This window comes from Cladophialophora psammophila, assembly GCF_000585535.1.
Source record: "Cladophialophora psammophila CBS 110553 chromosome Unknown aczJe-supercont1.28, whole genome shotgun sequence".
NCBI lineage: Eukaryota > Fungi > Ascomycota > Eurotiomycetes > Chaetothyriales > Herpotrichiellaceae > Cladophialophora > Cladophialophora psammophila.
Genome location: NW_006912949.1, coordinates 91,310 through 115,857, shown reverse-complemented (window position 1 = coordinate 115,857; position 24,548 = coordinate 91,310). Strand labels below are relative to the sequence as shown.

Here is a 24,548-nt window from a genome sequence, read left to right as displayed (position 1 = left end):
GAGCCAAAAGAATGCTACAATCAACATCAAGTCCAAGTTTCTCTTGGCTATCTCCCTGGCGAGCCGCGTAAATCACAGCAAACCGTGTGCAAGCCGTGTGTCGACAGTGGTCCGGCGCCGAACCAACCCCCACTGTTGGACTAGCCCGGTTAGGCAACTCCAAATGTCCCTTGGCACCACGGCATAGGCTATTGGGCTAGGTAGTATTTATTAAGCCTCGTCCTTAGAACCTCTCTTCTAAATCAACCAAGTTATGGTCCGTAGATTGGTCCACCCGCGACCCTCTAGGACCCCATGTCATACTCAAACATGGACTTCCTAATCCCTCAATCACGCGTTGAACCCGATGGCTTGGCATGACACGTTCAGGAATAATATTATCAAAGTCACCGGTATGTTGACTTCACCAGGAGCTGCAGGCAGGTGACCACTCCTCCGAAGTTGTTCCCGGGAGCGTTTGTGAATCTTTCTTGCTTCATATCATCTAATGACTCCTTGCTCGCCCCTGAGACCCTACACCTTGTGTATTGCTTAATCCTTTCTTCACCACACATATCGGAACACCCTGCTCCCTTCAATAACCCTCTTACCTCGATCAGCCTGTCGATTTGCGTGGACAAGGAACGGAATAGTGACCACGGTGAGCACCATCGACCATGCAACAAGAGCACAACATGCCACAAGCCCGGGAACGAAGTTTGGTGAATCCTGAGGTGAAATGTCAGTAATCAACTCATTCCAGAAATGTTCTCTGTGCACACCTGTTGCCTGAATACCAGTGCCGAATAGATCCCGCCGACGCCCGCAGACATGACCTGAAAGGCTGCCAGGACCGATCGTTTCGCGTCGCCTCTGATGTTGTTCTGTTGCCAGGATGCTGCCGTGACAATCAAGGCGTTTGATCCGCACGACCCGAAGAAGGATCCTATGTATCTCGGCGTGGGACTGTCCAAAAATCCAATCATGCATAGACCTATGATTGCCAGCGAGCCTTCCAAGAGAACAAACGGACCCCGAACGTGATACTTGTCAGAGAGAACGCTCACGACAAAGGTGAATATCACTGCTGCGGCGGCTGGAGGTGCAGCGAGGAGGTAGGACGCGGTTTGAGAGTATCCAAGCCCCCGTCGAAGAACAATTGGTAGAAACAACAAAAGCCCATACACTCCCGCAGCGCCTGCCATGTAGACGAAAGATCTATTGTGAGCATTGTCAGGATTCGGCGCGGAACAGTTTGGGAGGAGATGCAACTGACAGAGACCATACCCGCCAGTCAAGGCTTACGGCTCTGATGGTATCCCAGCTCACTCGTTCTCCCTCAGAAGAGCCACGCTCTCGGATCAGACGCAGCTTGATCATCTCCGCCTCGTCAGCTGAGAGGAACTTGACCTTGCGAATTTCGCTGTCGGGGAAGTCCACGATGGCGAACCATCCTATGGCGGCTATAGCGATGGTCATGGCGCCCTGTACAATGAAGATGTACTTCCAGCCATCTTTCTCTGGGTTATTGGCAATTCTCGTCAACCCCAGACACAATATATTGGCAAAAGATGACAGAAAGGACCCGGTCATGAAGAAGATGGCAACTCTATGTTTCTGCACCTTAGCATCATATCTACAGCGTTTCAAATTCATGAGATGAAACTGTTACTGACCTCTTTTGTAATTCGAATTTCTGATACCAAGATGCCATTAGATAAAGACACCCTGGGAACATCCCCTGTGCTCAGAAGTCAGCTCCAACAAAAAGGTAAAGCTCACTCGGACGCTACGCAAGTATGAGAAATGCCTTACAGCCTCGAAGATCCCAAGAAGGACGCGGCACACTGCTACCGTCTGATAATTCTTACTGAAGCCAATGCCTAGGGTAACCAATCCCCATGCAGCCGCAAGAGCAGAGATCCAGATTGCCGGACCGACCTTCTTCAACACCATATTACTCGGGATCTCGAAGACGATGTATCCGATGTAAAACACGAGAACTGGGGGATCATTGTCAGAAACGGTAAGTCGGCATGCGGAACTGGCAGGTTGTACTTGTGACCGATGCGCGATTTCCAACATCTAGGCCCGTGGCCTCGTCCATACCTGCAATTCTAGCACCTCCCAAATTTGTCCTGTCGACCAGCGCCATCGTGTAGATTGCACTCAAAATTGGGAGGAGGCGCAGATCCAATTTACGTCTGGGACGTGAGATCTTTTAGTTTTTGCGATCTTGCAATGAGGTTGCGTTTAGATGATGATTGGACATTACTAACTTGATTCGCTTCTCCAGCCGATGACCCACGCTGGGCTCGATCTCTTCTTCGAAGATCTGGGACTCTTTATTACTGCTGAGAGCCTCCTCATGGTGCTCAATGCTATAATGTGACGCCTCCACTTTGGTCTCCGGGTCAAAGACGACTCCTGCGGGTTGTTCAGACATTCTGGCCTGAGAAAGACGATCAAGGCAGGATATGGTGCCTTTTGGTTATCGGAGGAGTTGAGAGATTCACAGTTTCACGTTATATCAGTGCAAATTCTGATCAAGGGTATTAGAGCGTTAAGAATATGACGCAGGAAGATCCTACTTACATCCCAAGTAGAGGGTCTATATAGAAACACGAGACACATTCCTGTCCCATGGGGTGGCAACCTCGCTGGTTCGAATTTGCGGAGCCTGCTCTGAAGCTTTGCATTTCCCACGGGGAAATCAAGCTTTCCCCCCTTCGATCTAAGGTGATGTTGGTATCGGCTCCGTGTCGGTGCCATCGGCTGCCAGACATATTTATCGACTTCCTAAACGCCGCTGGCGGTTCTCAGTTTCTCAATTCACTCCAATCTGATGATTTCAAGCTCGACTTCTACAATAGCATGACGGAGCCGATAATTCCCAGCCGAAAGCATACATAGGTTCGACTCCACCTCAGGTGAGAAAGCAAGTGCTTGAGAGCGTGCTGGTCAAAATTCAACGCCTGGACTCCTTCTCTTATTCTGTTAGATTTTGTCTCTTCGACTGGTCTCGCTTTTCCCTGGACTTCGTTGAGAAGAATACCGAATTTGGGTAGAAAAAGTGATTCATGACTCCTGATCAGCATTTTCCAGTATAATTGAAGAGGCTCCCTTGCTATGCATTTTGGTGTATTGAGATGAGTACGCCTGTGGAACCGTCCATATATGAAATGGAAATCTGTAATTGGTCATCCATTCTCGCGAATTTCTGTGCTAGTGTTGTCTTACAACCTGGACATCTTCGAGTGACCCAAGGGATTGCGTAACCAAATACCTCCCCCTGCAATGCAAAGTTTCCCAGTCTCAACCACCTTCATCTGAAAGACCACCAGCTCTTTCTCATTTTCAGACTCCCACATTTCGGTCCGCAGTGTCTGGCCTGGGACAACAGTGCCAACCAATTTGACCTTGATACTGCGATAAGATCCGTATCTTTGAAAGAGGTGTTTGCCGGCAATGCCCATGAAGCACATTCCGTGAAGGATAGGGAGAGGAAAGCCTCCCTTTTTGCTGAATTCGGGGTCAATGTGCATTGCCATGCGGTCGCCCGTCAGCCTGTACAATGCAGCCTGCTCTTCGGAAGTGCGGAATTCATCGACCGCATCTGGCTGTCGGTTTGGCATGATGTAAGTGCGCGAAGACGGCGTCTGATACGGCCGGTCACGCACGCCGCCGAAGCCGCCCGCCCCGCGCATGAAGAATGAAAGTTCGTTGTAGAAAAGAGGTATCCCGGTAGCGGCATCTACCGTCGTATAACCCGTGATAGCAACCGCTGCGCTGTTCTTATCTAGAACCTCTACAAGCCTTCTGCGCGTCTGGAGGTGCCCTGAACGTGGTATGGTGTCTTGAAGTATTTCCAGATAGACTTCGCCCAATAGCGACTGAGTGGGCATGAACCGAGGCAGGATTTGGCCATGGTAGTATATCGTCTCCATGCTGAAGAATGGTATAACTCCGAAGGTTGGTATCGCCTGAAAGGATGCCGATTCCTCCCATAGAAAAGAAAGTTCCAACCTTTTAGCTCCAACTGAGAGATCTGTGTCGGCGGTCAGTCAATGATCGTGCAAAATTTCGGGTGGTACATACTGTAGAGTGCCACGTCTCGCTCTGTAAACTTGTATTCGCTGTGTTCGACGTCGACCCGCTTGAGCGCAGCAATGACCTCAAGAACGTCTTTGTTTGTGTTGATGGGAGATATGGTGCTTCTGTTTGCTTTCTGCGGCTCTGTATTCTCCAGCCAAGGCTCTGATAGAGCGTCTGGGGATAACTCCGCTGTGGAAGAAAACTTGAGCTCGGAAACAGGACGGAGACGGGTGTTTGCGTGCCATCCGCAACCAACTTCAAATAAACCACCAGCGGTATCATTGATCTTCCCGTTGAGCGTATCTGAGCTCAAGAGAACTACAACTGGAGCGACATATTCTGGCAAGAAGACGGCCAGGTTGTTCTTGTCCGTATCAGTTAGTGCCATGGCCAACGATCTAGTGCTGGCGACGGGAGCAATTGTATTGACACGAATATTATACTTCCGTCCCTCGCGGGCAGTAGCTTCTGATACGCCCAGGATACCCAATTTCTGCCCTTCGTCAATACCAATCATTGGAAAGTCAGATGTGAACATTACTCACTGCGGCAGAATAGTTGGCTTGACCAAAATTGCCGTAGATTCCACTCGTGCTCGTTGTGTTGATGATGCATCCATGTCTTTGACGTACAAAGTGTGGCCATGCAGCTTTGGTCATTTGATATGTACCGTTAAGGTGTACGTCTATTATCGAGTTCCAAATATTCTCATCCATGTTCGCAAATGACTTGTCGCGAACGAAACCTGCGTTGTTAACAAGTATGTCAATATGGCCGTAGAGTTCGAGAGCTTTCTGGACGATGTAGTCTCCCTCCTCCACTGAGGAGAGGACAGGAGCGGCAATGCCACCGTCACGGCTGATCTCATCCACCACGGCTTGAGGATCGGCTACATCGTTAACAACCACTAAGGCTCCCAATTTTGCAAAGGCAATAGAATACGCCCTACCAAGCCTAATCTCACGGGTTAATCTCTCAATATCTCCTCGGGGTGGAAGATAGAACTCACCCAGATCCACCACCGGTAACCAATACCACCCGCCCTGAAAAGTCGGAAACAGGAAGCTTAGCATTGCCTGGTAGTTCCTGCATTTTTGGCAGTAGACTGCCAAAATCCATTGCCGAATTTGAGTAAGTTTTCTCCGAAAAGTCATAGATCTCGCCCCATTTCATGGCCAATGCTGCTGAAGTAAAGTTGATATCCGGATTCAAGAAGACACCTTTTGACCTCTCCCATTGGAACTTGGTGATATGGTCATCTCCAACCGCAAAGAGCGAACCAGCTTCGTCCTTGTTCGATTCATGGCTGAGAGCTCCTGCAAGGGACGTAACCCCCTGCACAGCGGGGTTCAAAGAAGAGCTCAGATGTTGACCTGTGACGTAGCAAAGGGCTAAAAGGGAAATATATCAGTAAACGGAACAAAAATGGGCAATGCAGGCGAGGTACTTCTTACATTGTGGAGCAATAACATTCACCCGGATGTTGTATTTCACTCCTTCTCGCGCCAATGTTTCGGCAAATCCAAACAAGGCAAATCTGCCAGCTGATTAGTGTCAAACAATGCCTCGAGAGCTGTTGAGAAAGGATGTAGTACCAAGCTCAGCCACTCCACACCCTGTAGGTTCAGAGTCTATGAAAGATATTCTTCCATAGCCATTTTTGCGAAAATGTGGCCAGACTGCCTTCGCACACTGAAAAAGTCAGAAACACATTTGGGAAGCATGGAGCCAGCCACACCTGCCTTGAATGCTCCATCTATGACAACCCTTCGCATAGTATCCCAGGCTGTGCAGCTCTGAAGGTCGTATGTAGGACCAGGACTTCGAAAAGAGGCGTTATTGATCAAAATATGGACAGTGCCGTACTTTCCTACGGCCGCTGCAATGATTTGTTGAGCCTCTTTGAGCTCTTGGTGCGTTTCGATCACTGAACGGTCATCACGGTATCTTGGACTCTGGAGGGGAGAAGTTGGACGCGCCGAGAGCGATGACGGAGGAAAATTGAGGACTAGATTCGCGCCACGGGCTGCGAACATGGCAGCACATTCTTGGGCAAAAGGAGTAGTTGCATCGGTAATGATAACTACCTTCTGGTTGTAACTCACGGCCGGCATGTTGAGAGTTATGGTCCAGAGTACGACGTATAAACCCACAAGGCGGCGAGGGAGGATGCGAACAAATTTCAAGGGTTTTGTATGTTTCCCTTCTTACCTGGCTTCATTACTGGGTATTGTATTGATTCTTGATACACCCCAGGGATATGACATGACATAGCCTCGAATTTCGGTTCCTCTGGACGAGACGTCGGACCGCTGAGAAATTCGAGGGTGGAGACTCTTTCATGCAACGGGCCTGCTCGTTACCTTTTTTGGACAAGTGTCAGATGTCGGAGCCGACTCTTGGCGCTTGGCGATCATGTGCTCTTTCTTTCGACCCCTGGCTGCCCTTCCTTTCCCCTCCCCCCAGATTCTCCCCTCCTCATGAGACCAGTCTCCGCGTATCAACTCCAGTTTACTCCCCCGTTGGCCAAGTCTGCGATTGTTGGCCAAATTTCTTGTCAGCAGCACGATAAATCCCTTTGCCTCATCATGGAACGTTTTTCTAACCTCCCTCGAGAGACTTCGCCATGGCACCCTCCAGCGGACGCCGCCAAAACGCTTCTTGCGACCCTTGCCGTCACTCCAAGAAACGATGCGCATTTGATCCTGATGTCCGACCAGGTAGCGGGGCGCCCTGTCAGAACTGCGCTCATTTAGGCCATATATGCACCTTCAAATTTGTTGCAGCTCGTCAAGCTCAAAAAAGAGGGAAGATGATGTCTTTACCCGGTTCCACGGCTTCAGTTACTCGGCCATCGGCCCGAAATGACCCTGAACTAACCACCGCCATTACGCCGATGAACTCGGAGACACTATGGACGACCCTTCAGCCTCCTATGGAGCAAGAAACATGTCTCGACGACATGATTTGGACTGGTCTGGGACCGAATAATTTTCTTGATTTCGACACCTTCATGAACAGCGACTCCCAAGATTGGATGGACCTGTCCGAGAGAACTCCTGCCAATGAAGCTGTTGAAGGGTGCAATGTTACTGATGCTATCGCTCCAGCGGCAACATCAGTTTTGAGTCCGACGGAGTTTACGACAAAGCAATCAGACGAGAACCGCCAGAATTTCCAGTTCGGTGACGGCGCGTTGTCGGGGTTCTGGCATGGAAGCCCAATTAGCCTGCTAAACTCCACTGCCGTAGCTGAACAAATGACGAAGAACCTTTATCAGGTCTATGATACGATGATGATCGGGTTGGCAAGCAGATATCTATCATATACCTGCAACCAATTTGCTGGAACGCACGGGTATATCATCGAATCGGAGAGCCATGAAAATCAGATCATGGATCTCAACCACGAAATCTGCCGGAATTTGGCAGGTGGCATTGTATCAGGAAGAAATCCATACGAACAGACAGTCGAGAGACAGGGCATAGCACAGTGCTCAGGGAAACTCGTCGAATCGTTCAGACGAATAACACTGATTGGGGTTGCTCGTTTCTTGGACAATTTTGGAGCCTTGTATGGGAACAGGCTTGATCAGGAAAAGCGCAAGCTAGATGAAGCAACCTTCAAGTCCGTTTTGCAAGCTTTTGCGTTGCAATTCGGATCACCGGATGACCTTGAATTCAGTCGCGCAAATGTCCCAACCGTCGAAACCGTAAACGGTGTCTCGGACGCCGCACCTAAGGCAAAGGCCACACAAATGTTTACAGCAGCGTGGTTCAACGCACATTCTAATCTCATGAAGTCACTCAACCACGGGTCGTTTGTCCATTTATACGCGGTCTACCTATTCCATATGACGGCACAACCTGAAGAGGCACGCTTGAAAGCCGAGTTCTCAAATAGTCCTGTTTACTTCCTGGACCGTGCCCTACTTCAATCGCGAAGGCTTTCTAATCTTTTGGGAGAATTTTACTCACATCTCGACTCCAAATCGGTTTATAGAACTCTCCTGGATTCATCGCACCGGATTTTTCGATGGTTTGGGTACGTTCGCGATACGATGGCGTCTCTCCTCTGCGATCGCCCCTGTACGATGGAAGACTTGCCAACCTCGATAGCAGGTTTGTCAATTACCATTTCTTGTGTCTGCCAAGCTTACAAAGGGCATCAGATACCGTCCCCAGGATGTGTGCGACTTTTCTGCCGCCTGCGTTGGAAGACACCATAGCGGAGACATCGCAAAGAGCCAGTCGCTCTTTTTTCAGCTTGTTCCGACAAATAAGTCGCCTAAAACATTTTATTCAGAAAGATTCACAAAGCCTCGATGAAGGTGAAATCGTTGCCAGTATCAACTTGTTGACAAAAGCTGTCGACACCTTCCATGCTGGTCATGACGATTGGATGGATCAATGCTTGGATGTCTTCTTGCAGCTGTCTACACAATCGAAGCAATTTGCCGGTTTGTCTAAGCCCCTATTCCCAAAACAACATCGAGGTTATTCTAATGTGTTTTTTCTGTCAACTAGGCTTTCTGGTTCTATTTTGGAATCTGGGCGTACTCTGCGTCGTCGAGGTGATAATGGATGCGAGCAAGATTATCCACTCTTCAAGCAAAGCGCAAATGTTGAAAACTGCTATCAACTACCGGAAAAAAGCCATATCCCGTTGCATGTCTGTCGCTAAGCGGATGAACGAAGCATCTACAGATGGAGACTTCCGACTCTCAGAGGTCTCGGAAATCAGTCTGTCCTTGATTTCGCACCATGCAAATACCGGCGTGACAGTCCTAGCCTTGGTGAAGGCTATTGAACATGCAATTTGTAGCACTCTATCGCCGGAGATCCCGTCGATTGTCTCTATGGATCTAAACCCTTCAGCAATGCCATCTTCAGATCTGATGCTATCGATAAGACCGCTACTTGTCTGTCTCTCAGTACTTCAACAGACAGTATCTGGTGAATGCATTGCACGACCCGCTCTCCAGGATCTCTTGCGTCGGTACGGCGACATTTTATTGGATTGTTGGAGCCACGACATACTAGACACATAATCACCCTATTTTTGCCTCGAGGCACCAAATCGAATGCAGACAATCACACAATCACTCAGTCGTTGGAGTTTCACGAAGTGGTTGGAGGAAGTTATTGTCATTGCTCGTGATGTTGCAATGCATTTCCCGCATCTCTGCTTCAAAGCTTCAAGATTTTGGGCTCAACTAGGACAGAAGCAGGGTACTCAACCCCTGTTGTAACCTGGGCCCCGATTCTCCAAGCAGCACCGTCCACTGGTTCCGCGTTCGTCAGTTGTTCTCTATCTCCAGTGATGCAACAAAAGAAAAGCAGACACACTCACCAACCTGGACAGTGCCATTTACATAATCCCCAGTCTCAGCGAGCAGGAAGACGGTGGCGTTATTGACATCCTTGATCGTACCTAGCCTGCCGGTTGGCACTCTTCTGACCATATCAATTCCCGAGTTCCGGAAGAGTCGCCTTTCTCCTTCGGTGCTCTGGATCATCCCAGGCGCAATGACGTTGGAGGTAACGCCCCGAGGCCCGAGTTCTATTGCTAGTTGAGCTGACAATGCATCAACTCCTGCTTTCGCGACGACTCCATGCGTATTTAAAGGGACACCCGTATATTGAAGGGTAGCGCTGATGAAAATTATGCGACCGCCTTCATAATCACCTTAGTCTGGATTGTCGAACGCCGAACGGTTGCGTCAACTTACCTGCTCCAGGATACTTCGCCACCGAGTCCAGAAGATGGGGTACTGTTGTTTTGACGGTATTCCATGATCCCATCAAATCAATATCGATCACGGACTTGAAAGCATTTGTGGATAGTTGGACGAAGGGAGCCAGAAAATTTCCGGCAGCTCCAGCACTGGCCAGCGTCAGGTACATGCTCCCTGCGATAATCTATCCGGGGCTGGAATCTTGGAAGCCTTACATGACAAAATCGATCCCCCCTAGCGTCGAGACACACTTCGAAACAGCAGCCTCTAAAGCCTCAATCTTGCGGACATCGACATTTCCAATGCCCAGCACATTTGCACCTGGCCTAGCGTTGGCGATATCCGCAGCGACTCTTTCTGCCTTCTGTTTGTTTCGGCCAACGATGCAAGCATTTGCTCCTAGATACACCAATGCCCTGACCTGGGAGCTGCAAATGTCTCCAGATCCACCTGTGCAGAAGACGACTCTGTTTTCTGAGCAGCGTCAGTGCGAGAGATTTAACGGCAGCAACTTAGCACGCACCAAATATTCCTCTTTGCCAGATTTTGCTAATGTAGTTTTCGGAATTCATTGTATGGACTGCGCTCCCCAAGATTCCTCGGTGACCATGAATTCTAATAACTATAGCGAAGGTCGAGCTTCGAGGAAACTCGCTCCATCCTTTTCTTCTTTCACACACGGGTCTTTTTACAATCTTGCGTTATTCAGCAGCTACTTTGGGTGTATCAGCATTCTGATTTGCGTCGGGTCCGACAAATTGCTTGACCTTTTGAAGGATGTTTCGGCGGAATATCAATCGGAGCCGCTAACATCTAAAGGAAATCTCCTCCACTTGTAACAGTATCACAACGCCGGATGGATTTCCATTGTCAAAGATAGTATTCATTACTTTGTCGTCTTGTTCTCCCTTCTGCTCGCCTGGAACATTCGATCTTGACGTTGCAGGGAATTGCCGTGTAACACCATATATCATTCCCGTTGTGACGCACAACCCGCCACCTTGAAAGGCTTCAGGCATTTCAACCCCATTCAGCCATCGTCACTAGACCATAATCTCACCACATTTTCCAAAAGATGCCCTACAAGTCGAGGTGGGAGCTGTCACCGCCTCATGTATCTGTCCCTTCTTTCCTCTTTGGCTCGCCAACGGGAATATTGTCGGATGCTGAAAAGATCCTGCTCGATTGGAAGCGTCCTGAAACACATTACTTCAGCCTTCACAGCCTACGAGAATGGTCAAAGCGATTTGCGGCGGGCTTGTTAGCAGCAGGGATACAGCAGGGAGACCGAGTGATGTTGGTTTCAGGGAACAACTTTTGGACACCAGTAATAGTGCTGGGTGTCATGATGGCTGGTGGAATTTACAACAGTGCGAACCCAGCTGGCACGGCCAGGGAACTGGCGTACCAATTGAAAGACAGCGAGCCAAGATTTGTATTCGCAGCAGAGAACTGTCTAGGACCAACCCAAGAGGCAGCCAAATCAGCCGGCATTGATCAGAGACATATATTCCTCTTTGAAGAATTGCCCTCACATTTTGCAACGGCGTCGGAGCGGCGAGAGAAACTTATCAATAACACCGCACAACACTGGGGCACACTGATCACGACGTCTCAGGTGGGCAGTGCCTTCAGATGGGATGAGTCTCAGACGGCTGAAATGGCTACCAAAACGGCTATACTGATTTACTCGTCTGGGACTACCGGTCTGCCCAAGGGTGTCGAGGTGACGCACTCTAATCTCGTCAGCACCACAATGCAGCTGATGAAAATGCAACTATCAGACAAGAGTATCACGCAACGAAGAAGCCTATGTGTGCTTCCGATGTACCATGGTCTTGGTCTAGTCTACTTTGTTTTTGTGGCGTCTAAATCGGGAATACAGAGCTATATGATGCAACGATACAATCTCCGTGACATGCTATCGTGTATCGACAGCTTCAAAATCACGGAGCTCCTTCTGGTACCCCCTATACTGTTAGCTATTGCAAAACATCCGTCTGCCCGTAATGGCGATTACGATCTCAGCAGCGTCAGGAAGGTAGTTGCTGGAGCGGCGCCTCTAGGCCCAGAAGTTACACAGCAATTCGAGGAGATCTGGTCAGGAAGAGTGAGAGTTCGACAGGCTTGGGGCATGTCAGAGTACGATATATGTGCAAAAGATTTCATTGCAGGATGCCAAAGCAGATGCTAACAGATAGACAGAATCCCATGTATCGCCATGTGCTGGAATGAGGCTGAAAGCTCTGGCCCGTCATCAATATCGGTGGGAGAGCTTGTACCAGGTGTGGCGGCCAAGCTGGTGCTTGAGGATGGGACAGAGGAGACGCGACCGGGGAGCCAAGGGGAACTCTGGGTCCGCGGTCCAAACGTTATGAAGGGCTACTGGCGTAAGCCTAAAGAAACGTCAGAAACGATAACCGCCGACGGATGGCTGAAGAGTGGCGATATCGCTTACAGGGATGAGAATAACAAATGGTATATCGTGGACAGAAAAAAGGTGACAAACATCCCTTCATGACTTAAGTTGTGACAACATATCTGACCGACGATAGGAGTTGATCAAGGTCCGAGGAGCACAAGTTGCTCCCGCTGAACTTGAAGCGCTCCTACTTGAGCATCCCCAAATCTTGGATGCTGCCGTCGTTGGCGTTAAGACGTACGTATATGCGACGAGGAAAAATCTACTGGGCGAACTAACGCAGTATCAGTGCTTCGGATGATGAAGACCCGCGTGCGTATGTGGTACCTCGACATGCCGGTGCGATAACAGAAGAGGAGATTGTGGAGTTTGTGGCATCAAAGGTGTCCAAGATCAAACGTCTCACAGGTGGTGTCGGCTTCTTGTCTTCCATTCCCAAAAATCCGGTATGCCCAAGCACGATGAGGAATATTATGTGACACAAATCGCTAACATTCAACAAGTCCGGCAAGATTCTTCGAAGGGAATTGCGAGAATATGCGACGAAACAAAACTCCAATGGATCGAGGCCGAAATTGCACCTGTGATGGTTTTGGAAAATTGAAGTGACGCCGTGGAGATTGGATCCGGGGGTGGTAAATCTAAATAAGCTGCCTGGAAGTGCAAGTAGCCGCACTTTTTGCTGAGTCTTGACATACGTGATAAGGCTGCGTTAGCAGCGTCTGAACTAGAAGAGGGATCTCAGGCACCTTTCGGAGTAAAACTCAATCAGCATTAGTTCAATCTCCCTTTGATTTTAATTCGCCCATCTCTGGGGAATGCTCCGCTGCTGAGTACAATCCTGGAAAAATAGAGCAAAGAAATGGAGCATCATCCGACATCTTCTGCTTCCCATTCCGGAAGGATACAACACGAGACTGTCCGCGACGGGCCTACTTTGTTCTGCCAATGAGCTGGAGGGCGGCTCCGCCTCCTTAAGAGGAGGGATATGCCAACAGTATTCAAAAGCTGACAAGTCGGATCCGTCTATAACTCCATTCCCCGAGGCCTCCTGTCATTGTGCAGTTGGTTGCCCCAACTATTGCAAACGCAGAATTTATAATATGGGATTGAATCTACAGGCACACGGGCTTCCATTATAGGTTTCGTTGATGTGTTTTTAATCTTTACACCCCTACTATCTTGCGCACCGATCTCAACTCCGCTAGCTCAACAAGAAGGTGTGATTCCTGTCAAAGACTTCGAAATGGCCTCCGACCGCGCAGCTTTTATCCTCGGCGTTGGGATGACGAAGTTCGTCAAGCCTCAGCATAGCAATGACTATGTTGACATGGGCTTTGAAGCCGGAGTGAAGGCTTTGTTAGATGCACACATCATGTACGACGACGTGCAGCAGGGCGTGGCGTCTTACTGTTATGGGGATAGCACATGCGGACAGCGAGTCTTTTACCAGTTTGGAATGACCCAGATACCTATCTACAACGTCAACAACAACTGTGCCTCAGGGTCGACGGCTATGGTCATGGCGCGAGACTTCGTCCGTTACGGCGCTGCAGACTGTGTGCTTGCTGTGGGCTTCGAGAAGATGGCTACTGGAAGCCTGGGTTCTAACTTTAGCGATCGAACCGATCCCCTTGACCGGGCCAAATCGATGTCGGATAAGCTGGGAAATTCAAACCCGAATGCCCCGTTTGCTGCGAAGATGTTTGGAAACGCCGCCGACGAGTATATCAAAAAATATGGCGCCTCTCCCAAAGATTTCGCTGAGATTGCAAGAGTCAATCACGAACATTCCCAACGCAATCCGTACGCGCAATTTAAGGTCGAGTATTCAGAAGAGCAAATTCTCAGATCTCCGGCAATCTACGGGGTGTTGACAAAGTTACAATGTTGTCCAACTAGTGATGGCGCTGCCGCTGCCGTGGTTGTGTCTCAATCTTTTCTCGATGCCCGTCCCCACCTCAAAGCCCAAGCAGTCCAAATCCTAGGCCAATCTCTGACCACGGACAGCCCATCGCTATACCAAAACTCAGCCGTGAGTCTGGTGGGCTATGAATTAGTCGCGCACACGGCTTCACAGGCGCTAAATCAGGCAAAGGCCGATATCAGAGACGTGAAAGTAGTCGAGCTACATGACTGCTTTTCGACGAACGAAATGTTGGTCATTGACGCCTTGGGCCTAAGCCCTCGGGGGAAGGCGCATGAGTACGTTCGCAATGGCTCCATCACATATGGCAGTGATCAAGCAGTCGTGAATCCTTCCGGCGGACTAATTTCCAAGGGGCATCCATTGGGCGCAACGGGCTTGGCACAGTGTGCTGAGCTTACATGGCAACTGCGAGGGTGGGCAAATAACAGATTGGTATCAGTTCCTGCCGGAAAGTTGGCATTGCAACAGAACGCTGGACTTGGGGGTGCCTGTGTAGTTACCGTGTTGAGACGTGCAGATGGACAAGGGAACCAAAGACTTTCGGACGCAGAGGTGGCACAGCTGACGGGGCTGGGCTACAACCCTGCTGTCGAGGCTAGAGGCTTTACCTTGGAGCAAGCAGCGAGTGTTCGTTCGCGTCGGCAAAGTGAATGGGCTATAGGCAAGGGAAAAGGGAGTGGTCAAGCCATGTTTTGATCGGAAAAATAGTAGTACGGCGTCCACCGCCAAGGACCCGAGGCTGAAAAAATAGGGGTGTCTTCATTTCCGAGCATATGCTTTCTCAACCTCAGATATGACTTATTCATTGTCAACCTGCATATTGCCGTCGACATTGATTCTAAACCTTTGGCGAGCAGATAAGTCCTTTGAAATGAGTACTGGCTCACGCCATCATTGCCATCGGATTAGAAGCTGGTTGCGAAAAGTCCTCATCGGGTAGCCCCAATGGACGGAGCCGACGGAACCGACTAATCAGCAGTGACGAGTTTTTGCGCCTTTACTTTGATTGCACCACAAGCTGAACGACCTCCATCACCTGAGCAGATGTTCTGCGGTCGCGCTTGGCATTGACGTGTAGATCGATGTTTACAAAATGATGTTTCTGTTCGCGAAAGCCTCCAGGTGATATTGCTTGTACTCTTACTCGCCTCTGCAAACTGTCCCTAGGTCATGGCGAGGGAGTACAGCATAGGCTTTGCCCCTTCGTGGGTTGCGTCTCTTAGGCCCTCTGAACCACAGGGCTCTGACCTATTGATTGCAGAACGGCAGAAATCACAGATCGACATAGACCGTCTGGCATGTCTGTTGTACACAGAACAAGGAGTCGAAATGCAACGACGCATACTCGATGTGCTTCAACACGATCCAGTCTTTGACAAAGGCGGAAACTACTTCGATTCTCGGATTGAGAGGTTCAAAACGTCAGTCGCCCGAGCCAAGAGACTGCATCAACTTCACCAGATGCACAACTGGAGCGAGGACGAGTTGAAATGGGCTATCGAATTGATCGGCGAGCCAACAGCATTTTCGTTACATTGGAAAGGATTCCTGGTGAGTTAAGTTACTTTTGAGTGTCTGCCAGCTTGGTTGATGGTATATCTAGCCGACTCTGCGGGAGCAGGGAACCCCAGAACAACATGAACTTTTTCTCAGAAAGGCCGAGAGCATGGAGATTATAGGGTGTTATGCGCAGACTGAATTAGGCCACGGGTCCAACGCTCGCAAGCTGGAGACAACTGCGACCTGGAATCCCGATGACCGCACATTTACATTGCATTCACCGCATCTCACCGCGGCCAAATGGTGGGTTGGAACGATGGGGCTCTGCGCAAATCATGCAATGGTTATGGCACGATTGATACTGAATGGCGAAGACTACGGGCCGCATCCATTTCTCTGCCAGATTAGGGATCTTATCACCCATACGCCTCTCGATGGAGTATATGTGGGTGATATCGGACCGAAGTTGGGCTACAAGTAAGCAACACCAAAGAAGATGAGGAAGGCATTGTGCACTGACAAAGACCAACTAGCACCGTTGACAATGGCTTTCTGTTTCTGAATCATGTCAAAATTCCTCATATCAACATGCTCGCTAAGTATGAAACCTCTGAATGTACCTCGTATGGTAAGTGCCGTCATAGGTTGACGAAAGTCTCCTTTAGATTCTCAAGAGTCGAGTACGAATCAAATGTCTATGTTGCGCCCGAATCGCCCGCGATGGTTTATGGTACACTTACGATGTTGCGTGCGGCACTCGTTTCAGAGTCTGCTCGGAATCTTGCTCGAGGAACCACGATTGCCGTCCGTTATTGCGCTGTCCGGCGTCAATGTTCTGATCCGGACTCGGAAGACAAGAATACTGAGCTTCAAGTCCTCGACTATTCGATGGTACAGTTTCGGCTTTTTCCGCTCGTTGCAGAGTCCTTCGCCTTGAACTTCACGGGACAGGCTATGATTGAGTTTTACCACAGTGCACGGACAGCGCTTGCAGTCGGACAATCAAATAATGGCTGTGGATCTAGTGGTCAGCGGGCCAATGCCCTCTTCTCAGAGCTCCATGCTACATCGTGTGGTCTAAAGGCGCTTGCGACGAGCGCTGCAGCCGAGGGGTTGGAAGTATGTCGACGTGCGTGTGGAGGGCATGGATATTCTAGCTTCGCTGGTATAGGAGCTGTCTATATGGACTACCTGCCTTCACAGACGTATGAAGGTGACAATTACGTCTTGACGCAACAGACAGCCAATTATGTAAGTGTGTGCCAATCAGGACAGTGCTCTCAATCGATTGGTAAAGGCGCTAACGGCACTTATGCTTTAGCTTCTCAAGATAGCCCTCTCCATCCTGAAAGGTGATGCGCCATCAAACATCACGGCAAAGAATCTCGCAGCCTACACGGAAAAGAAGCACACCCCTGTCCACTTTGATTTGGATCGGGACAAAGATATTCTTGCCGCGTTCGGCTGGCGCGCAGCATACCTGACTTTCGACCTCCTCCGGCGCCGTGATAATGATCAAAAACCCAAGAACGATCTTCTGGTGGACTATTCGCGGCTCAGCAGTGCCCACTCGCAGTTTCTCGTGCTGACAAGCTTCCACGACAAGTTAAAAGGCCCTGACACGTTGTCCAAGATCGATCCAGAAAGCCTCGCGGTCCTCTGGAAACTCTTCCGTCTATACGCACTGACCAGAGTGATCTCGGCATCGCATGAATTTTACGTGTCATCGGCCCTGCAGGTGGCGGAAGTGGTGAGAGCAGATCAGGAGACGATGTTGCGGCTTCTGAAAGAAATCAGGCCTCACGCAGTCCGCCTTGTGGATGTGTGGAAGTTGCCAGACTGGATGCTGGACAGCTCTTTGGGCAGATACGATGGGAAGGTCTACGAAGATTTGTTCCACAGGGCCAGTCAATTGAACCCACTGAACCGGTTTGCAATGGACCCTCGGCCTGGTGGTGGGGTACTGATCAGAGGCGGGGGGGCCGACGCTAAGAGCCGTCTGTAGGGATGCAGAGCAAAGTGCATAGGTACAGAACTGGCGAGCTGAGTCCAGAACTGCGTAGTCTTTAGTGAGATCCAATGTTTCCGGTATAATGTTCAGAAAAGGTGTTCGACTTGGTGGTCTGCCTATTGGCAGTGCTGCGCAAGGCTGATAAAGAGGGGATTCGGCTGGCTAAATCCGGCCCGTCAGCCACCCGCTGCCTCAGCCTTGTCGGCTTGATCTCCGGCTTGGCCAAGCCAGACCCGGGGTCGAACCGCGATTGAAGTCATCAGAGCTCTCCATTCTTCAACCTTTTCCTGGGAGAAGATTAGCAGCACACCAGCAGAGGAGCCTATTATTCAGCCAGCGAAGGCGAGCATCGACTGAAAATTTTACCATGTGCTTAGATAATGAGGATAGGCCAACCCCGACCCTTCGTACATGATACCTGTCCGCGCAGGCGACTAGTCGGTCCCTCTTTATTTGTTATCGGAAGCATGTCGGCCCAGATAGGAGTCTTGCCGATGAAGCCTATAGACGACTTATGGAGACATAGCCTTAGCTCTGCTCTCACATATTTCGGGACGCTTTCAACGATGCCAGCGCTCGCATACGCTATCTCTCATGCCTGTTTAGGTAACTTCTGACCCGTTGCGAAGTCGGGGGTAATGATCGACACGCTGGTCATTGGCTTGTCTTAGGGTCTCGACCGTTGATAGCATCGTCATTGGGTCACAGGGTCCAACGTGGCTATCGGATTGCCCAACTTGGAAGGATGGATGAGACTGCCTCCGCAGGTCCATTGGGTGATTTGCCCTTGATTGCTGTCCCGATGGCTATGGAGCATTTGACAACATGACCAGGGTCATGGACAACTCGGAGCACAAGAACACGGCGGATAGATTTCCGACACTACACAACGGGTCTCAGGCTCAAGTATACTAAGTATGGTAAGAGAGATACGCCCTTAGTCTGGTATGATTCAGTAACTTGACGGACACATAAATGGCAATCTATTTCCCGGGGACTGTAACACTGTCGATCGAGTGAACAACAATTCGAGTTGTTCCTCACCACCCATCCTACTCCATTTCACATCCGCCAAGGTGAAGAGAAGCCTACCTACAGCCATGGCAGACTCGAATCGCAATGTGGTCCCTGGGACCATTCACCTCGTCGACACTGAGGCTGCTGATCACTCTGGCAAGAAGGATATTGTCCTTAACCCACGTCCAAGTTCGGACCCAGAAGACCCGTTGAACTGGTCCAAGAAAAGGAAGCTGTGGGCAATCACCATGGCCTATATTTACATCCTAGGCATTGGGATGTCCACAACCGTTCAGTATTCCATCTTGACGAATATAGGTGAGGCAACCGGCATCTCGCTTGCGGACATCAATACCGGCACCGGCTTGGTAAGCCTCCCCGTGATAGCCACATCTTGTTGCAAATATCGTTCTAACCAGCACTTCAGCAATTCCTGTTTGCGGGCTGGGGATGTCTCTTTTGGCAGCCAGTGGCGCTCACATATGGACGACGAGGAGTGTATATCCTGAGCAGTCTGTTGGCAATTGGTCCGATGATCTGGACCGTATACACAACTTCTACAAGCATATGGTGGGCTCACCGCAGTCTTTTGGGTCTCATCGTTGCTCCGGTGGAGTCATTGGGCGAAATCTCCGTCTCCGACCTGTTTTTCGCTCACGAACGCGGCAATTACATGGGCATTTATACTCTGCTGGTGTTCGGTTCCAATGCCCTGGCACCCTTTCTGGCGGGGTTCGTCACCTACTCGATGGGCTGGGAGGCTGCTATATGGTTCGGAACCATTATCCTCGGCGTCTGCACGGTGATAATCTACTTCGGAATGGAAGAAACAATGTACTTCCGCCACACCATCGAAGGGATTGACGAGGGAGCTGCAGAGGTGGCCTCGGGGGTGGAAACCCTGGGAGAAAAGTCCGATGCTGTCTCCAAAAGTGCTCCTCTCCAGGAACCCATCTCTCCTATCGCAGAGTCGATCCGTCTTCCACAACGAACGTACTGGCAGAAGCTGCACCTTTTCAGACTCGACAAAGACCGCCCTTCAGTGAAACAGATGTTCATCATGATGGTTCGACCACTGTGGATGTTCTTCTACTTTCCCAACGTCAACTGGGCCGGCTTCCTCTATGGTGCTTCCTTGTGCTGGTACAATGTGCAAAACGCCACCATGGCATTGATCCTGAATGCTGCCCCTTACAACTTCTCTGCCAGGGCGGTCGGGATTTCATATCTGTCATTGCTGATTGGCTGCACCGTGGCATGGTGGTGGGCCGGATGGGCTGGCGACGAAATCGCCATCAGAATCGCCAGGCGGAACCGGGGCATACGTGAACCAGAGCACAGACTTTGGCTTCTGACCTTTTCTGGAACACTCGCAACAGCAGGACTGATTCTCTGGGGCGTGGGCGCCGCTCACCAGATCCATTTCATGGGTCTAATTATCGGCCTGGGCATGACAAGCTTTGGGATTGTGAGTGGCGGGAGCACTTCGCTTGCATACGATGTCGACTGTTTCAAGGAGATCGCTGGGGAGACTGTCGTTCTGGTTATCGTTATTCGCAACACAGTAAGTCCTCTGTCTCCTCTCAACACCTATATTCATTTTCTGGGACCGATCAAGGATTCCAAAAAGCTGAGATAGACGACTGACATTTCACAGATGGGCTTCGGGATGAACTATGGGATTACTCCGTGGTTGGAGAACACCGGGACACAGAACTGCTTCATTGCCGTAGCTTTTCTCTGTCTGTTCTCCAATTTCAGTTTCCTGTTTATGACCGTCTGGGGCAAGAAATTACGGCGCATGTCCGCGAAGAAGTACTGGGAATATGTGGACACGCTGATTGTTGGGGCACATTAGACATCTAGAAGCTCACTGGCCGAGTTCAATCGTCAAGATATGGATGAGGGACTTGCTGGATTTGATGTCTCAGTATCAAACAGGGCTGGAAGTAGACGCCCCCTACGGATGCAAGACCAAGGCAGCAGAATGGCTCGAGGTCACAAAGCAACACTGTCAATCAGACGAATGGGAGGTACAGGACTGGATATTTTGCAGGTAGAAGGAATCAATGCACTTGTTTAATTTTTCGGATCTGTCTTCGTGCGCAAGGAAAAGGCGCTTGAATCTCTCCCCCATAGGCCTGATTGCAACGCCCGTAATAACAAAAGGAAGAACTTGAGGACCCAGGAATTAGCTCCAGCACAATAACATCTACAGCAGGACGCAAGCCATTGCGGCATTATGCATTCTAGAATAACAAGTTCAGTCGTCAAATATGATCGTACAAGCAAACTAGCTATCTAAGCTAAACCTAAGGAGAGTGGAATAAGGGGATCGACAGCCCAGGAGAACGAATCTGGCAATGCGGCAGCCACTTGAACTCTGGGCGCCGTGGACGATCCAATAACTTGCCCGGGCCGCAATTTCTCAGCCCGGATTGCGCTGGTCTAGTTAAGTAGCTGGCTAGACGTTTCTCCTCGCAAATACCTCGTAGAGAAAAGGCAGTTCAAGAATTGCCAGATATCCAGTCACTCAATCGAGAATGTGCAGCTTTCCGCCGCAGTATAAGCCAATATCATCAACGGGGTACCTTTCCCTTCTTAGAGCATTATCAAGCGTCAACGGCGACAATATAACACTACTACCTAAAGGCTCTCTTGCCTGATAGGGAAACACCTCGAGGAGGTACGCCTAATGACTACGCACGCTTTGTTATCCACAGGAGCGAACAGAGAACTACTGGACATTTGTTCTTATCTGTCACAGTCCGACACTAACTACCCCTGGAGCGAGACATCTGCAGCACGGACATATCCAAAACAGTGGATCTTCGGAGGTCATGAACTGATACCAGCTGGCAACGAGTCAGTATAAAGAAGGTTCGGTCGTGATGTTACTGCAGGACGAATACCAGATGCTGGAGCCAATCATTGACAATGGTCCGATGAACTTGGTTACTTGTTCTGGAATTCTCCAAAGTCCACATCCCGAATGCAAACTGTCTATCATCCCGAACATCCTAGGGCCCCGCATGTGGATATCACCGCCGCTTGGTGGCCGAGAGCTTTCGCTGTCACTGGCCAACAAGAAGATACTCAATCAATCTGACGCCAATGGGACTGACATTCTCCGCACGAGATACCGCTGATCAGCGCGTCACAACATTCAACCAGGAGTTCGTTGAATGCTCCGTGGCTCGGCGTATCTATGGGCTGAGGAACCCGAAACACACCAAAAGAATGGGGTGAATCATTGAAAGGCTATTGCTAACACAGGAACAGTACAAATGAGCATGCCCGTCAAGAGTAGTTGTCACGTCTTAACCCAATTGATATCCCCCGTATCTATATCGTCCGTCAGGTCGGATAACAACATCTCAATCGTGCAGACCCTGACACAGGACCGTCTTGGACAAACATCATCATCCAGTCCTTCCAAACCACTCTAGGGAAGAGGAACCTTTGAGATCGATCGCGTCGCAGCATTTCAAAATGAGTACAATTGATACACCGCCCAAGGACTATCCATCAGAAATCACCGGATATGCTGAACCATGGATTGCCAGTCCCGGCGACGACGTCGCCATCAAGGTGTCTTGCACAGAGCCGGAATATTCCTATCGCACTGTGCGTGTCATACAAGGTGTTCAAGAAGAACACTCCCCGGTGAAGCAGCTAGAGGAGGTCTCCCAGATCCCATCAGGGGTGGCTCCAGGACGGTTTCAATATGCCCGACCGGGTTCTTATGCAATTGTCAAACGTCTTAATCTGCCGTCTACGTTGGAAGGGGTAGAAGTCACTCTCTATTTCCAGGCCCATCTGCCTAAGGCAGGTCATCCACAAGCCATCATTTCTAACTTGAATGCCGACACAAAGACCGGACTGGCGGTGCTGGTCAGTGAAGGCGGCCTCGTTGAGGCATGGATTGGGACAGGAAGCACGGTGGAAACCGTTCACACCGGGTTCAGCCCAGCACGACGAAGGTGGATCAAGCTTCATGTCGTGATCAAAGGAGCCGAATGCTGCATTACTCTTCAGCCACTGGCGTATATCGTGGAAAAGGCGCCTCCCGTGTCGTCGGTGCAGACCACGTTCACCGCTCCAGTCGTGGCAGCCTCGTCGCCCTTTTCAGATGATCTCTTATTTGCGGCGAGCTATGCAGACAGCCCAACCTCTACATTCCCAAGGGCCACGCATTTCTTCAACGGACGCATTGACAGTCCTACGATTTCTATACTCAAAGGAGCCGCCGCCAAGGATGTCATCGCCAAATACGACTTTTCGCGCAACATATCGGAAGACTCCATCCTGGATGTTTCGGGCAACAACTTCCACGGTGTCTTGATCAATGCTCCGACAAGGGCTGTCACAGGCCATGACTGGGATGGAGGTGAGTCGGACTGGACAAAGGCGAAGTACGGCTACGGCGCGATCCATTTTCACGAAGACGACCTGGACGACGCGAAGTGGGAGACCGATTTCACGATCAAGATCCCCCACGACGCTCGATCCGGTATCTACGCCGTAGAGGTAAATTCGACAAACGGCAAAACGTCCGACATGATTACGTTTATCGTTCGTTCTACGCCGCAGACGACGGCAGCGACCGGTGCGAAGGTGGCGCTCGTGCTTTCGACCTTCACCTATCTCGCCTACGCGAACGAGCAGATTTCGGATCCTAATCGCTCGAGCTCGATCGACGCGGGACCAGGTTTCGACCATTCAGCCATCAAACGTACCGAAGACTTTAACCGTCTGACGCGGCGTCGCGACGTGGGCTTGTCAAACTACGACGTTCACAACGATGATTCCGGCACGGTCTTCTCCTCTGCAAAGAGACCGATATTGAACCTGCGACCGGGCTATGTCATGTGGGCGTTTGAGCGACCACGCGAGCTCAGCGCCGACTCCATGATGATCGGGTTCCTGGAGCGGCAGAAGATTCCGTACGATATTGTCACTGATCATGACCTCCATTTCCACGGCGCGGCCGCATTGGCTCCCTATAATACCGTCATCACAGGCTCTCATCCAGAATACCCAACCTTCGAATCCTACAATGCGTACGAAAACTTTGCCAGACAGGGCGGCAACATTTTATATCTCGGCGGTAACGGGTTCTATTGGGTTTCTGCTCTGGACTCAGCCCGACCGTGGCGCCTTGAAGTCCGCCGTGGAGATCAAGGTGTGCGCACATATACCCTTCCAGGGCCTGAGAGGATCATGAGTCTGAACGGGACCCAGGGAGGCTTGTGGAAGAGTCGGGGCCGATCTTCGCACGGCCTTTTTGGCATTTCCTTCTGCGCCGAAGGAACCGGTCCCGGCGTGCCCTTTAAGCGAACCGAGAAGAGCTTCGCACCGGACTTTGAATGGATGTTCAAGGATATCTCCCCGGAGGAGCTCATCGGCGAATTTGGCCTCGGCGGCGGCGCCAGCGGCGATGAAGTCGACTCCTTCGATCTCGCCTGCGGAAGCCCCACAAACGGAGTAATAGTCGCCACAAGTACAGGCCACCCGGACGCGTTTGGCATTGTCCCGGAAATTACCATGTTCCCGATCATAAAGACGCTGGGGACGCAGACGAACGAGATCCGTTCGGATATTGTCTACTATGAGACGGACGCCGGGGGAGCCATCTTCTCCGTAGGCAGCATAAACTGGTATTGCTCTCTGGGTTGGGACGACTACAAGAACAACGTGGCGAAGCTGACGGAGAATGTCATCAGAGAGTTCTTATCCAGAGCATCAAAGAAGGAGGTCGAGAAGGAGACTGTGGTCGTCAGGTCGTGACCTTGGTTAGTTATGAAATTCGTTCGAGTGAGATCAATCAGAATCGTCTCTCGGAACCTGCTCTGGG

At 50.4% G+C, this 24,548-nt stretch overlaps 9 protein-coding genes across 9 annotated transcripts; 6 read left to right on the top strand and 3 right to left on the bottom strand.

Moving 5' to 3' along the window:
• Positions 1 to 543: 543 nt before the first annotated feature.
• Positions 544 to 2,425, bottom strand: A1O5_11729 (uncharacterized protein; the record flags this gene model as incomplete). The annotated part of the gene is made up of 7 exons (XM_007752300.1): positions 544 to 708; positions 762 to 1,197; positions 1,256 to 1,588; positions 1,656 to 1,720; positions 1,795 to 1,982; positions 2,038 to 2,183; positions 2,259 to 2,425. The coding sequence occupies 7 exons, from the start codon at positions 2,423 to 2,425 to the stop codon at positions 544 to 546; spliced, it is 1,500 nt and encodes a 499-aa protein (XP_007750490.1).
• A 790-nt stretch (positions 2,426 to 3,215) lies between these two features.
• A1O5_11728 (uncharacterized protein) lies at positions 3,216 to 6,188 on the bottom strand (the record flags this gene model as incomplete). Its single annotated transcript, XM_007752299.1, has 7 exons — positions 3,216 to 4,027; positions 4,078 to 4,567; positions 4,620 to 5,028; positions 5,084 to 5,465; positions 5,529 to 5,618; positions 5,670 to 5,753; positions 5,813 to 6,188. 7 exons carry the CDS (start codon positions 6,186 to 6,188, stop codon positions 3,216 to 3,218), a joined length of 2,643 nt encoding a protein of 880 aa, XP_007750489.1.
• A 701-nt stretch (positions 6,189 to 6,889) lies between these two features.
• On the top strand, positions 6,890 to 8,302 carry A1O5_11727 (uncharacterized protein; the record flags this gene model as incomplete). The annotated part of the gene is made up of 1 exon (XM_007752298.1): positions 6,890 to 8,302. One exon carries the CDS (start codon positions 6,890 to 6,892, stop codon positions 8,300 to 8,302), a length of 1,413 nt encoding a protein of 470 aa, XP_007750488.1.
• A 961-nt stretch (positions 8,303 to 9,263) lies between these two features.
• A1O5_11726 (uncharacterized protein) lies at positions 9,264 to 10,383 on the bottom strand (the record flags this gene model as incomplete). Its single annotated transcript, XM_007752297.1, has 5 exons — positions 9,264 to 9,358; positions 9,427 to 9,762; positions 9,806 to 9,960; positions 10,027 to 10,285; positions 10,335 to 10,383. 5 exons carry the CDS (start codon positions 10,381 to 10,383, stop codon positions 9,264 to 9,266), a joined length of 894 nt encoding a protein of 297 aa, XP_007750487.1.
• Positions 10,384 to 10,886: 503 nt separating this feature from the next.
• A1O5_11725 (uncharacterized protein) lies at positions 10,887 to 12,820 on the top strand (the record flags this gene model as incomplete). Its single annotated transcript, XM_007752296.1, has 5 exons — positions 10,887 to 11,953; positions 12,017 to 12,311; positions 12,367 to 12,470; positions 12,523 to 12,679; positions 12,737 to 12,820. 5 exons carry the CDS (start codon positions 10,887 to 10,889, stop codon positions 12,818 to 12,820), a joined length of 1,707 nt encoding a protein of 568 aa, XP_007750486.1.
• Positions 12,821 to 13,479: 659 nt separating this feature from the next.
• Positions 13,480 to 14,859, top strand: A1O5_11724 (sterol carrier protein 2; the record flags this gene model as incomplete). Its single annotated transcript, XM_007752295.1, has 1 exon — positions 13,480 to 14,859. One exon carries the CDS (start codon positions 13,480 to 13,482, stop codon positions 14,857 to 14,859), a length of 1,380 nt encoding a protein of 459 aa, XP_007750485.1.
• A 474-nt stretch (positions 14,860 to 15,333) lies between these two features.
• Positions 15,334 to 17,668, top strand: A1O5_11723 (acyl-CoA oxidase; the record flags this gene model as incomplete). The annotated part of the gene is made up of 5 exons (XM_007752294.1): positions 15,334 to 15,714; positions 15,767 to 16,140; positions 16,197 to 16,262; positions 16,329 to 16,914; positions 16,985 to 17,668. The coding sequence occupies 5 exons, from the start codon at positions 15,334 to 15,336 to the stop codon at positions 17,666 to 17,668; spliced, it is 2,091 nt and encodes a 696-aa protein (XP_007750484.1).
• A 1,106-nt stretch (positions 17,669 to 18,774) lies between these two features.
• On the top strand, positions 18,775 to 20,549 carry A1O5_11722 (uncharacterized protein; the record flags this gene model as incomplete). Its single annotated transcript, XM_007752293.1, has 3 exons — positions 18,775 to 19,059; positions 19,119 to 20,255; positions 20,349 to 20,549. The coding sequence occupies 3 exons, from the start codon at positions 18,775 to 18,777 to the stop codon at positions 20,547 to 20,549; spliced, it is 1,623 nt and encodes a 540-aa protein (XP_007750483.1).
• Positions 20,550 to 22,183: 1,634 nt separating this feature from the next.
• On the top strand, positions 22,184 to 24,481 carry A1O5_11721 (uncharacterized protein; the record flags this gene model as incomplete). The annotated part of the gene is made up of 1 exon (XM_007752292.1): positions 22,184 to 24,481. The coding sequence occupies one exon, from the start codon at positions 22,184 to 22,186 to the stop codon at positions 24,479 to 24,481; it is 2,298 nt and encodes a 765-aa protein (XP_007750482.1).
• Between the last annotated feature and the right edge of the window lie 67 nt (positions 24,482 to 24,548).